This window comes from Colletotrichum chrysophilum, assembly GCF_026319265.1.
Source record: "Colletotrichum chrysophilum strain AFK26 chromosome Unknown scaffold_32, whole genome shotgun sequence".
Taxonomy (NCBI): domain Eukaryota; kingdom Fungi; phylum Ascomycota; class Sordariomycetes; order Glomerellales; family Glomerellaceae; genus Colletotrichum; species Colletotrichum chrysophilum.
In genome coordinates, this window is record NW_026517319.1 from 56,320 (window position 1) to 70,450 (window position 14,131).

Below are 14,131 nucleotides of genomic sequence, written 5' to 3' on the forward strand. Positions count from 1 at the left end.
TCGGATGAGGGGAACTGAGGGCCACTTGAGAGACACAAAGAGCAGAAAAGTGTAAGTCTGGACTCTTGTCTGTGGGTTGGGTTCAGGTCACGATGGAATCAGGAATAGACTTTCGGCGATGACGGGGCAAGGGGACGGCAGCAAAAATAGTTTCGACGAGATTTGCAACGTTTATTGGGTCAAGGACCCGGTTGTTTCCCACGGGAGAGATGCTGGAGACTGGAGTTGGGAGAAAGAGCAGGCGGAAGCGAAGAGGGTCTGTCTGATACTGGACGGAAGAGATCCTATTAGAGGACAGCTGGAGTCGACAATGCGCCAGCGTGGCATCCAACCATACCATCCACCAACGACACAACAAGCAGACAAAGAAAGGAATGGATCAAATGGAAAGCTGCCCGCGATGAAAATTGTTAGTGTCTGATGGGTGTGGAGACTCCGCACACTAACAGCTTCAAAAACTGCGCGTTCACGCGGGTGGTTTGGCGGGGAAGAATGTTGAGACGGTGAGTGGCCAGAGAAGTCTTACGTAAGGAGACCAGATGGTGGCTCGTGCCCGACGCCAGCGACAAGACGGCAAAACGAAGCGCTTCCAATCTCCCCCGCGGTGAAGCACGGACCACACGCAGCTTTTCTCGCTTAGTCACCCGCAATTTTCTGCCCAATGCTCATCCATCAAAGACACTGATACGCCCGCTGCTCTTCGGGACTTTTCCGAGTCATCGCTCTGCGCTTCTGGTCCGCTGTTTTGCATCATCGATCAGAATTTGAAAAAAAAAAAAAAAAAAGCGCTTATGATCTGAACCTTCTCTGATCTCAATTTTTTTTTTTTTTTAAAAGTGCTTGTGCATGCACCAGCGCTTGCCTTTACCTCGTCCTAGATTACACACAGCAGCTGCATCGCCCGACGCCAGTGCTGCGAACTTTCTGACCAATGAGAATCGTGATTGAAATCTGCCGTACTTTTCCCGACTAAATTTTCCGGCAGTCAAGTGACAGTCGCCGGTTGCTCCCTTCCCCTGCCTGTTTTGGGAAACGTTAAGCGCTCCTTCCGAATGCCGTACTGCTTCGCATTGGCTTCACATCCCACTTCCATCCCAAAATGGTCATCTCAAGCACACAGAGGGGGCAGAACCAACCCAAGCCAGACAAGACCAGACCAGCATGGCCACGAATATATCTAACAAAATGGCCCGATGCCCGCCTCTGCCGTCTACTCGCTGGCCCTTCTGTTTCTCCTCACTTAATTAACTCTCGAAAGAGACACGACTTGCTTGATACCATTTGCTTTTGACGGCTGCTTCTCTTTCTCTTCGTTGGACACTGTGAACGAGGTCAACGTCAACCAAGAAAACGAGTGCGACTCCCGACGCTACCCCACACTCTCACACCGAGACCGAGATACCCTCACCTCGTGATACCCCTGACGTCTCTCATACACAATTCACAATGGCGCCCAGTGCAGTCCCCGCCGAGCCCGTCCCCCATGGCGTTGTGGCCGCAAAGTCAATCAACGGCTCAAACAGCCAGTTCCAGCTCACCGAGGCCGACAAGAAGGAGGTCGACTTCGTTCTCCGCACATTCCGCTGTCTCATCGCCGACTTGTGTGAGCAGTTCAAGGGCGGCCACCCCGGTGGTGCCATGGGCATGGCTGCCATCGGAACCTCTCTCTGGAAGTACATTATGAAGTACTCTCCCAAGAACCCCAACTACTTCAACAGAGACCGTTTCGTTCTGTCCAACGGCCACACATGTCTGTTCCAATACAGCTTCCTGCACTTGACCGGCTACAAGCACATGACTATGGACCAGCTCAAGTCCTACCACTCTAGCCGCACCGACTCTTTCTGCCCCGGCCACCCTGAGATCGAGCACGAGGGTATCGAGGTGACGACCGGCCCGCTGGGCCAGGGTATCGCCAACGCCGTTGGTCTGGCCGCTGCCAGCAAGCACCTGGCCGCCACTTACAACCGTCCCAACTTCCCCGTCGTCAACAACATGACATGGTGTATGATTGGAGATGCCTGCTTGCAGGAGGGTGTGGCTATGGAGGCCATTCAGCTTGCCGGCCACTGGAAGCTCAACAACCTGGTCGTCATGTACGATAACAACCAGATTACTTGCGATGGCAGCGTCGACCTCTGCAACACTGAGGATGTGAACACGAAGATGCGTGCCTGTGGCTGGAACGTCATTGAGATTGAGGACGGCAACTGGGACGTCGAGGCCATCGTTCGTGCCATGGATTCTGCTCGCAACAGCAGCGACAAGCCTACTTTCATCAACATCCACACCGTCATCGGTATTGGCAGTGCTGTCGCCGGCAACGCCAAGGCCCACGGTGCCGCCTACGGCCCTGCTGACGTTGCCAACATCAAGAAGAACTTCGGCATGGATCCCGAGCAGCACTTTGTCGTGTCTGACCAGGTTTACAACTACTTCCGCGAGGCTATCCCCCGCGGTGAGCAGATCGAGGCCGAGTGGAACCAGCTGGTTGAGGCTTACACCCGCGAGCACCCTGAGCTTGCTGCCGAGTTCAAGAAGCGTGTCGCTGGGGAGTGGACTGCGGACTGGCGCAAGTTTATCCCCGCCAAGGAGGACTTCCCTACGACTCCCACTCCCTCGAGAAAGTCGGCTGGTCTCGTATGCAACCCCATTGCTGCCGGAGTCAACAACCTGATGGTCGGTACCGCTGACCTGTCTCCTTCCGTCAACATGATCTGGAAGGGCAAGGTCGACTTCCAGAACCCGGACTTGAAGACGACTTGCGGCATCAACGGCGACTACACCGGCCGCTACATCCACTACGGCATTCGTGAGCATGCCATGGCTTCTATCGCCAACGGGTTGGCTGCTTTTAACAAGGGTGCTATCCTCCCCGTCACCTCCAGCTTCTTCATGTTCTACATCGTGAGTGACACCTGATCTCAACCCACTTACAAGTCCATACTAACGAATCAGTACGCCGCCCCCGGTGTGCGTATGGGTGCTCTCCAGCGCCTCCAGCAGATTCACATCGCGACCCACGACTCGATCGGAACCGGCGAGGACGGCCCCACCCACCAGCCTATTGCCCTGCCCGCCCTCTACCGTGCGATGCCGAACCTTCTGTACATCCGTCCCTGCGACAGCGAGGAGACGGCCGGTGCCTTCATCGCGGCGATGGAGGCCAAGGAGTCACCGACGATCATCTCCCTCTCGCGCCAGAATCTCGAGCAATACCCCCAATTCACTTCCCGCGACAAGGTGCTCAAGGGCGCCTACGTCTTCAAGGAGGAGCAGGATGCCGACGTCACGCTCATCGGCGTCGGCGCCGAGATGGTTTTTGCCGTCAAGACGGCCAAGCTGCTCGCGGAGAAGCACAACATCAAGGCGCGCATCGTCAGCTTCCCGTGCCAGCGCATCTTCGACAAGCAGTCGATTGAGTACAAGCGCGAGGTGCTCCAGTACCGCTCCAAGGCGCCGCGTGTGGTTATCGAGGCGTACGCTGTTAACGGATGGGAGCGCTACGCCGATGCCGGCTACTCGATGAGCTCTTTCGGACACTCTCTCCCGGGCCCCGACGCGTACAGGTACTTCGGTTTCGACGAGAACGTCATCGCCCCCGAGGTCGCCAAGCTCGTCGAGGAGGTCAGAGCCAATGGCGTGGACAGCCTGCGGGGCGAGTTCCGGGACCTGAACCCCGTCCACCACCACTAAGCACTTACTCATGAAGCTGTCTTGAGGAATTTTTTTGTCGCATCACACCCAACGAGCTCTAATGAAGAAAGAAGAGGAGGACTGGTTCGGGACAAAGGTGCGAGCGGCGTTTAGGGGGGGCATATTTGGCACATGGATTGCATAGACACGGATAACCCTGGATAGTAATTGAGCCCGAAAAAAGTTACACGATGCCTTATTTTGGAATTTCGAGCGTTGGCCACGGCATCAGCAGGCCGAGTTCCGAGTCATGAGCGAACCGGTGTCGCAGAGCAGCGCGGCCTCGTTGTGGACTGCCTTTGATTGGTTTCATTTCTTCGGTTCGAGCTGGGGGAAGATCCCATTCTCAGCCTGCTTTCTGTCTGTCCTCGTGGTCGTTGTTCAGAATTTCGGTCTTTGCTTTTGAAGGGGATCACGGATGACGATGCTATCGTGATTCCATGTCAATTGGTCGGGGAAAGCTCCGACGGGTCCCTTAGAAAGATCAATGGGCGGACATGTCAGTTCTCAGCTTTGGACCGAAAGTCCGCGGGCCACGCACACACTCAATCATGCTTAAAAAAAAAGCGACAGCGTGACGCTCATTGCCATCCGGAACGGCAGTGGGAAAAGCTTGAAGGGGGGACTGCTGGGCTGCTGGGCTGCTGCTCCTCTCCGGGTGTGGGGGAGTGTCACTGCGGACAGCAGAATGGCGGGGGTTCAGCCGGGGATCCCAGGGCTTTTGTTGCTGGACTTTGCTCAGGAGCGTCCCCCGAGACGAGGGGTTCAACGGTTCAGACCACTGAAAGCAGCGCATCGCATTCGCAGCCAGCAGCCCAACGCTCAGAGTTTGTCCCAAGAGCTGCGACGACAGGGGCTACCCCTGTTTATCCCCGGGCCAATCTCTTCAGCCAATTCTGGGGGGCGGCGGGCAGGCAGTTCGAGTAGGTAGCTGTCACTAGGCCGTCCGACACCGCTTACAACTGCCCCCAGAATCTCCCCGCAAACTCTCCTCCCCGTGTGTCTGTCTCTGTGTTATTGTTCGAATTGGTGAGCGAGGTACGGTAGCTCCATCACAGCTCAGCCCCTTTGCCTCTTTGACATTGGAGTAGTAGACCGGCTGCTCGGGATAGCTCTCAGCCACGATACATGACGCTATACCACACAGCCAACCAGGAGAAGTCGTCGAAGAAGAAGAAGCAACATGTCAGTCGCCCTCATGTGCTCCGAAGCCGCCGTCATTGGGCACCAAACCTCAATCTGAACTGCAACTGCAGGGTCCTTTCACCTCTCAACCATCGGCAAACACCTCCTATGCAGAACTAGAATGAACTCTGTTTCATCTCCCGTCCTTGGCCTCGGGGGGAGTTAACCAAAGCTGCAGCTGTTCTCTGCTCTTCTTCACAGGTCCCTGAACAGCTCCATTCGTGGCAATCTTATCGAACCATTTTGCACATCTTACCTTACCTTACCTTATACATACACGACATCCCATCTCTACCCGCACCGCCCGCCCGCCTGGCTGGCTGTCTTCGCGGAAGCGCATGTCGAAGCGCAACTGCTCCACGAACTTCTCACACAACCTTTCACCAATTGGACGACCTACCCCAGCAATAGCCGCCTCCTGCTGCTGCTGTTGCCTCTCCTGCCGCAACAGGATTGCGCTTGCGCATTGCGATACCCATGGTCTAGACCCTCATCGCCTCACCAACGCCCGCACCGCACCGCCTCAGGGAAGCTTCAATCCCATCCTGTCGCCATCATGGTCGACAGGCCGCCGTCGCCGGCCGAGGAGGGCCAGACGACCCGGCCACGTCCGCACCCTCCTCCACCACCCACCGATCCCGACCCGGACCAACCACCGGCAAAGAAGAAGAGGACCCGGACACGAACCGGATGTCTCAATTGCCGCCGCAAGAAGCGCAAGTGCGACGAGGGGCGGCCGGCGTGCGGAGGCTGCTCTCGCCGCAAGGAAAGGTGCGAATGGGGCATCAAAGTCACCTTCCGTGCCGAGAACGCCCAGACGATCCTGCAAGACCACCCGTCAATGAGAAAAGCTAGGAGACCACCCCCACGGCGGCATTTTGAGATTCTTGATGTCACAAGCGAGGTCATTCGGGACTATCACCTCCCACCAGGCTTTCACGACTACGACTCCGAACCGGAACCAGAACCCTCACCGCTGTCACCACCAGGAGGTGATGGTGAGGGAGACCGTCGCAAGAGCCTCGAGGATGATGAGACCAAGACCTTTGACAGCCCTGTATCATATACGACATCGACGGCAGGTGGCCATACGGCTTCCATCGCGGGCTCGAGTACCGCAAAACGAACGCTGTCTTCCTCAGGGCCTAGTTCTGCACCAACAGATCCGGTTGCTGTGTCGGGCTTTGGCTCGCTTTTGACGCCATCAACACGTCGAGATGACGACACCAGCGACAAGGGGCACGCGCAGACGGGCGACCGCATGGATTTCCAGGCGTCGCCCTCATCTGCATCGCAGCAGCTGCTCACCGACAATGCTGTCGCAAACCTGATATACCTTAGCCAGGGCGGCGGTGGTGCTGGGCAGGGGCCACACGACCATCACTCAACAACCACGGTCAGCGGCATTCCCATCACAACCCTCGCTCTCGACCCCCTGATAGACGCGCCCTTCGAGTTTATGGACCAAATGTTCACGCCAGAGGGCTCCTACGAAGACGGAATCTTCTTGCCAGGATCCGCATACCACGAACTACACTCAACACTAAGAAACCACCTCATCCAAGAGGTACGGTCAAATGGGCCAACAAGACCAGGTTCGCCAGCCTCTGGTCAGAACTCAAGACGAAGATCCATCGACGCCAGCTCTGGTGAGAACTCGTCCGCCGAAGCGCCTGAGGCGACTGGAGAAATATCTTCGGATCACGAGCCCCCTTTCCTACCCCTGGAAGAGGAGTGTGCGCTATGGAAGAACTGGGTGGATGAGATCTCACCCTGGCTGGACAAGTTTGACAACCAGCGGCACTTCCAACACTCCTTACCGACCATGGCTCGATCACATGACCACCTGCGCTATTCAATGCTTGCCTTGTCTGCCCGGCAACTGGAGCTGAAGAACCGGGACCGGCCGACGGATCAGAGTCTAGCCCTTTACCAAGAAGCGATACACCTTTTACTACCACAACTCTCAACTCGGACAACAGCCGTCATAGCGTCCTGCGTGGTGCTCTGCGTGTTGGAGATGGCCAGCTGTTCGCCAAAAGCTTGGCGAAGACATTTGGACGGCTGCGCCAGTCTAATGGAGGCCGTCGGCATGAACGGCTTCGTAGGCGGTGTCGAGCAAGCTCTCTTCTGGTGCTTTGCCAGAATGGATGTCTGCGGCGGTCTGATCTCGTCGGTGAAAACTCTGATCCCGGTCAACCACTGGGCGTCGCAAATCGACCTCGAGGCAGACGTCGGGTTGTTCCTCTCCCACCCCGGCCATGATATGTGGGCGAACTATGCAGTCTATATCTGCGCCCAGGTCCTTGACCTCTTGGCCCCACTGGCCAAGGCGAACCCGGGTGGACTATTCTTTGACGGACCTAGGAATGACATGAGATACCGAGTGCGGTGGATGAAGCTATGGAGATACGTCGAGGACTGGCACAGCCGTCGGCCGTCCGAGATGCAGCACATCATGTCGATCCCCTCGTCCGACACGGAGCCCTTTCCCAAGATACTGTACAGCAACCCGGCCGCGATATCGGGTAACCAACTATACCACACGGCGTCTCTCCTCATGTTACAGAACAGGCCAGCATCGCTCCGGTTATCCCCGAGACCTCGGTCAGCGCTCTGGCATGCCAGGCAAATATGCGGAATATCAATGACTAATCACCACCACGGGGCCTGGACAAACAGCGTCCAGCCCCTTTGGATTGCGGGACGTTGCATGAGCCACCCCGCGGAGCATCGTGCGATACTACAGCTCCTGGAGAAGATTGAAAAGGAGAGCGGATGGGGCACCAAGTGGAGGGCAGATGACCTGAAGGAGTTTTGGGGAGACTTGGGAGACGGTTAGTATATGCCTCCGGCTGTTTTTTCCTATTTTATTGTGTGTGAACACGAAAGCATGAATTGGATGATTAAAATTGGGGGGAAGGGATACACATGTTGTTTTCTTTTCATTTTGGTCAGATGGGTTGATGAAGTTGCTCTGACACTACATCCTGTGTGAGTAGCTGCAGCCGCTCGGGAAAGAGTTGGCGCAACGCGACCTCAGCGCCACGCGTCGATATTCAGTATCGGCTCCTCTAGTATCGAAACAACAGCAAGTCTATGATACCAAAGCCTAAAAGCCGCATCCACACATGCGCGCGCAAGATGGCTCCAATACTACGTACAGTACATCACACAAAGCGGACAGGATCCGGTCTAATGGTTCCAGCACGCGGTCTCCGAGAGGCTGGATTCCGAGATTAGCATCACGCAAAAAAGTTTCTGTGGTACCCGCCAAAAGCTTCAACATCTGACGTCGCGATCCCCCCATCTGGGAAGAACGAAGCGGCCCCATGGGCAACAAGATTGGCGGCCCCAGACCACCTCGGGCTACGAGCGAGCGAGCGACCAAGGAAGGGAGGGAGGGAGGGCGTGGAGAACGTGGGTCGAGGCACACATCCCCACCCCGTGTTTTTCATGTGTCTTCTTTTTTTTCGTCGCCAGGGACTGACCCCGTGAGTCGTACGGAATAAGGTGAGGCACTACCGGCTTTTTTCACACTGACGGCAGGCGGAAGCCCAGCGTTGCGGCGTTCATGCGGGATTGCGGAGGAGGACGACAAGGGACCGGCCGGGGTCAGGGACGGGGGATGACCTCATCTCCCTGTGGCCGTTCCCGTTTTGGGGGTGGTTCGACGGGAACAAGTGCGAACTTTTGACGCGGCCCCGACCTGACAGTGCGCTAGGGACGGGTTAAGACGGAATTGGAGGTTCTTGGGCGGCAACCCGAGGCGCACTTCACGATGGAAAATTCGGTGGCTGATTTTGATGCGTCTCTGAGGCGTCGTCTGGGTGGTTCGTCGGACTCTTCGTCCGTCTCGCATCGTCTGGTCCCAATTGCCCATCGGTTAACGTTCTCCGGGCTGAACGGCATGCCTCGAGTGAAGCGGCAGGGGTTTCTGTTTCTCCTAGGAGATTTTCGCCTCTGCTTCAGCCGATCGATGTGCATGCCATACCAGTAGAGCCAGCCAGATGGGAACCAGAGCCAGAGCCAGGGCGTCAGGGTTCGTTGAACAAGTTGGATGCTTGGTTGCTGGGGTTGCAGGGCATGTTCAGCCGCAAGTCTGGTTCGTGCGCTTCGAATGACCTCGCAGCTTTTCTTCTGCAGGAAACATGGGGAAAAGTGAGCAATCACAGTCGTCCATGACGGCTCAAACAGGCCATTGTTGGATCGGTGCTAGGCCCGTTGACCGACGGCTATTCGGAGGGAGCCGGAGCGGCACGGCATGTGGAAGCAGAGTTGTCTGAGTCTCAGTCCTCCCGCCGGCCGCGCAGGCGCTTTCAACTGCCCTGTCATCTTTGCAAAGGGCAGCTCGACGCCCCCTCCACAGAGTGGCCCTAAGTCGGCGAATTTGACCCTGATCCCTGTCTGTTCCGTTGCGGCATCGCTCCCTCCCACCATCCACCCATCGGCACTGGCCCCGGATTCACCTCCGGACCTTGGCCATGAGCCATGTCGATTGTTCAATTGCATGGCTGGGTTCGGCAAATTTCCTCCCCCAAGAAAAAAACCCGCGGGAAACCAGCCAGGGACTTGGGTGCCATCTTGCCGCCGTTAGGCCCCAATGGCAGACCACAACTGTTGGTCGTATTGCATTGAATTGCGCGCGCACACACATATACCACGCTACTTGATGTACATACAAAGGATTTTACTAAAGAAAAAAAGGGACAAAAAAAAAACCCTTCGAGTCTTTTCCCGCATGCCGGGTTCTCACAACCACAGAGGTCGTCGCGAGTCAGTTTCGTGCCACCCGCCCATTGAAGCGCCTCCAACTGCCCACAGCAACCCAAGAACAGACATCGGGGTGCCGCTGCAGTTCACGTCGTCGCGGCCCCCCCTCCCCATCTTCAGTTCCATGGTCCCATTCGCATGTCTTCTTTGGTTGGCCTTAATTACCTCCGCGCTGGGGTCCCCGCACTCCGGTACCCTGTGGGGAGGGGAACAGGTTGCTCCATGGGTTGAAGAGATGCAGCATTTGACACAGGTTCCCCAAGGTTTTGGCTGCAATCAAATGACGTTGTTTCGTAGCGGCGCCTAGTGGTTAGACGAGGCGAAAGGAGGTTGTTGGTAGCGAAGTTTTTCTTCGTCTTTGCTTTTTCGTGTACCTACTTGCATGCACACACTCTCAACACCAAAAGCTCACATAGCCATGGTCACTGGAAGTTGCACATATAGATAGCCACGCCATCCCCATCCCATCGTGAGAGGGGCCTTGTCTCTTTCTTTTTTTGACCCAGTCAGCTTTGACCCTCCCCCAGATCTCTCTCACCCTCTCTCATCGGTCCGCGATTCAAGTCATCGCGTGAGACACGAGAGCCTCCCCCCACCCTCTTATTTTGTTGTTTTGGATTTCGAGCGACAACACACATCCACACTCCTTACTCATCGCCATCGCCATCACCATCAACACCGCCATCCATCATGACCATCCTCACGGGTCGCCCTCTCAACTGGGCCATCACGGCCACGGCCGGATCAGGTAAGACGGTCCTCCGGGACGTCGCCGGGAAATTTTCTTGTTAACACACGGATTTAGGTTTCTTGTTATTCGGTTACGATCAAGGTGTAATGTCAGGTCTCCTCACCGGCTACGCCTTCACCCGGACGTTCCCCGAGATCGACACCACCAACGGCGGCGGCGGCAGCTCATCGCTGCAGGGCACCGTCGTAGCCATCTACGAGATTGGATGCTTCTTCGGCGCCATTTTTTGTCTGATCTTTGGCGAGCGGCTTGGACGCCGCAAGTGCATCATGCTTGGCTGCATCGTGCTGAGCATCGGAGCCGCGTTGCAGGCCGCCTCTTTTGGAATCCCTCAGGTAAGAGGCAATTACCGGCATATCTGATTAACTCACAACTCACTGATGTTCTTTTCAGTTGATCGTCGGAAGAATCGTAGCGGGTCTAGGCAATGGTTTGAATACTAGTACAATCCGTAAGTGTTGATGATAAACTCCATCCATCGTGGACAGAGATGCTCACTCTGATTAGCTGTTTGGCACTCCGAGTTGATGAAGGCCGATAACCGAGGCAAGGGTCTCGCCATCGAGCTCGCCATCAACATCTTTGGAGTGGCCCTCAGTTACTGGGTCGACTACGGCATGAGCTACGTCGGAAACGACTCGCAGTTCCGCTTCCCCCTCGCCCTGCAGATCCTCTTCGCCGTCGTCACCTTCCTCGGCGTCCTCGTCCTGCCCGAGTCCCCCCGTTGGCTCATCGCCCACGACCGCCACGACGAAGCCCGCCACATTCTGTGGGCCGTCGAGAAGGACGCCCACTCCATCACCGAGAACGACCCCAAGCTGCAGGCCAACCTCGCCGAGATTCAAGCCGCCATCCGCGAGGAGCGCGAGGCCGCCAACACCGGATCCTTCAAGATGATGTTCAAGAACGGCGACCAGAAGTTCTTCTACCGCACCATGCTGGGTATCGGCGGTCAGTTCATGCAGCAGCTGTCCGGCATCAACCTGATCACCTACTACGCTCCCGTCATCTTCCAGGAGTCCGTCGGCATGTCGCACAACCTCTCCCTCCTCCTCGCCGGCTTCAACGGCATCGCCTACTTCTTCTCCTCCCTCATCCCCATCTGGGTCATCGACCGCCTCGGCCGCCGCAAGCTCATGCTCTTCGCCGCCGCCGGCCAGTGCGCCTGCATGGCCATCCTCGCCGGCACCGTCTCCAACGGCAGCGTCCCCGCAGGCATCGTCGCCATCGTCATGCTCTTCCTCTTCAACTTCTTCTTCGCCGTCGGCCTGCTCGCCATCCCCTGGCTGCTGCCCGCCGAGTACGCCCCGCTGGCCATCCGCACGCGCGCCGCCGCCCTCGCCACGGCCTCCAACTGGATCTTCACCTTCCTCGTCGTCGAGATCACGCCCGTCAGCATCAACAGCATCGGCTGGCGCACCTACGTCTACTTCTGCGTCTTCAACTTCTTCTTCATCCCCCTCATCTGGTTCTTCTACCCCGAGACGCAGAACCTCAGCCTCGAGCAGATCGACCGTCTCTTCACCGGCGGAAAGGTGCAGCTGCACTGGAAGGCGAGCATGGGCACCCCCGGCGATGCGACGCACGGTGCTGTCGAGAAGGACTCCGAGTCTGGCTCTGGAGAGCTTCGTGTGGAGAACAAGGAATTTGGCCAGTAGTTGGTTGGCTCCGTCAAAGTTGGGGGAAGAGCTGTTTGTGCTCTGGTTTAGGGGTTGTATATGGGGGAAGCTTATGATATCCAACGGTCACGTACCGTAACGTAGTGTGAAGGGCGAATCGTTTTACATTGAAGGTGCAGACTGATAACCGTAATAATACAAATGGTCATGATCGTCTGCCCACTCACAACTTGCTGTCAACCCACACTGGCTTCCTTTTCTCAACGAAGCTCTTGACTCCCTCCGTCATATTTTCTGCAGCCTCCATCTTCCGATAGATGGTTCGATCGACCAGTCCCGTAGCATCCTCGGGCCCCATCGCCTCCCATCCGCTCTTCAATCCCTCCCGGGACACAATCACCGAGTCCGGGGAGTTATTGGCGATGGCCTCGGCAGCAGCCAACGCCGTGTCCAACAACCTGTCCGGCTCCACAACTTGGTTCACCAAGCCCCACGAGAGCATCTGCTCAGGCGTATAGTCTGACCTGCCAATCAATGCCATCTCCGTCGCACGTTGCCTACCCACGGCCTTGATAAGCCTAGGCAGCGCGCCCGCGATAGCTACTACGCCAATCGTGACCTCCGGGAGCCCGAACTTGGCTTTGTTGGAGGCATACACCAGATCCGCGTTGATGATCATCTCCATCCCTCCGCCGAGACACAGCCCGTTGACGGCCGCGATGACAGGCTTCTTGCCACCTCTATTGCTCAGGCCGCCGAACCCAGCGGACGACGGCCGCTTTTCACCAGGCTTGGCATCGGGGTGCGAAGACGTGACGACGGGAGCCGGGGAGGCCGTGGCTGTTGCTGCGAGGGCGCCGCCCGAGCCGGTGCTGACGGACGACGGGGTGGGCGATTTACCAGAAGTGTTGCGGACGTTCCATTCCTTCAGGTCGGCGCCGGCGCAGAAGGCACGGCCAGTACCGGTGAGGACGGCGCATCGGAGGGACGGCTCGGCGTCGTACCACTCGTAGAGCTTGGAGAGGGCGTAGTGCTGCGGTGAGGGGATGGAGTTGAGATGGCGGGGCCGGTTGAGGGTGATCTGGAGAATGTGGGGACGGGGGAAGGTGATGTCCGTGTCGGGAACGGGAGGAGGAGGGGACTTGAGAGAAGCCATTGTGGTGATGCACGGATGTTATTGTTGTTGTGGCGGACTTCAGGGAGGCAGTACACAGCTTCGGGAGGGCCCTTCAAGTGTCTAAAAGCTGTAATTTCACGACTAAGAGGCCTGGCGGTATCAATTGAGGACTTTGGAAAGTGACAATGGTGAGAATTGGTGAGTGCCGGTAAAGATTGTTGAGGGAGGTGAGGTTGGGGGCGGTCCGGGGTAAAGAGATGATGTGTTGCAGGGGCAATTGGCGATTTGCCTCGGCTTGTTAGTGTAATCGGGATTCATTTCCGTGCGGGGCACACCGAGATCGGTGTGTCTCGGTAAGCCGATCCACGCCACGGCTTGACACTTGAACACTCCCCTTCGACTATTATTTACTTGATAAACTTGGCTTATCCCTTTCAAGAGCCTTCATTCCAAGAGCTTTTCCCATGGCTAATTCTACCACGGTGCGCAGATCTCTGCTTTCCGAAATTATTATCAGCGATTAGACCCCTCAAGCGCGCGATAGTAGGTGCTAAGAATAACCTTGAGCCATTATTTGAAGTGACGCGGGAAAGTTAAAGGCGCAGAGCCAGATGGAAAGAGGAAGAGGAAGGAGGGCATGCGTGAGGGCTACAGCCGACATGTAATTGCTTCAGCAATTACGATACATTTTCTTTTTTTCCTTTCTTTTTCAGTGTTTCATGTACAAGAGTTAGCGTCCATAATCCATGTGTGTTATTGTTGTGCCATTTGCTTCTAAACATTTCGAATGCAGTCACAGCCAGACACCAAATTCGTCCCATAGTTCTTGATACTTGCTTACGGTTCTTGGAAAGTACCTATAAAGCCCCGCTCACCACCATGATCTACCCCGACTCACCTCGCCAACTATACTTCTGCTAGTCTGGTTCATGTATCCTCCCGGCAAGACTTCCTTACATCAACAAGATACTCAGTAGCTGAGGGGCGAGT

General features: G+C 56.4%; 4 protein-coding genes across 4 annotated transcripts; 3 read left to right on the forward strand and 1 right to left on the reverse strand.

The window, feature by feature from the left end:
• Positions 1-1,446: 1,446 nt before the first annotated feature.
• COL26b_004972 (uncharacterized protein) lies at positions 1,447-3,696 on the forward strand (the record flags this gene model as incomplete). Its single annotated transcript, XM_053177830.1, has 2 exons — positions 1,447-2,907; positions 2,959-3,696. The coding sequence occupies 2 exons, from the start codon at positions 1,447-1,449 to the stop codon at positions 3,694-3,696; spliced, it is 2,199 nt and encodes a 732-aa protein (XP_053038139.1).
• Positions 3,697-5,437: 1,741 nt separating this feature from the next.
• Positions 5,438-7,723, forward strand: COL26b_004973 (uncharacterized protein; the record flags this gene model as incomplete). Its single annotated transcript, XM_053177831.1, has 1 exon — positions 5,438-7,723. The coding sequence occupies one exon, from the start codon at positions 5,438-5,440 to the stop codon at positions 7,721-7,723; it is 2,286 nt and encodes a 761-aa protein (XP_053038140.1).
• Positions 7,724-10,344: 2,621 nt separating this feature from the next.
• COL26b_004974 (uncharacterized protein) lies at positions 10,345-12,063 on the forward strand (the record flags this gene model as incomplete). The annotated part of the gene is made up of 4 exons (XM_053177832.1): positions 10,345-10,402; positions 10,460-10,740; positions 10,799-10,835; positions 10,913-12,063. 4 exons carry the CDS (start codon positions 10,345-10,347, stop codon positions 12,061-12,063), a joined length of 1,527 nt encoding a protein of 508 aa, XP_053038141.1.
• Positions 12,064-12,247: 184 nt separating this feature from the next.
• Positions 12,248-13,180, reverse strand: COL26b_004975 (uncharacterized protein; the record flags this gene model as incomplete). Its single annotated transcript, XM_053177833.1, has 1 exon — positions 12,248-13,180. The coding sequence occupies one exon, from the start codon at positions 13,178-13,180 to the stop codon at positions 12,248-12,250; it is 933 nt and encodes a 310-aa protein (XP_053038142.1).
• Positions 13,181-14,131: the final 951 nt, after the last annotated feature.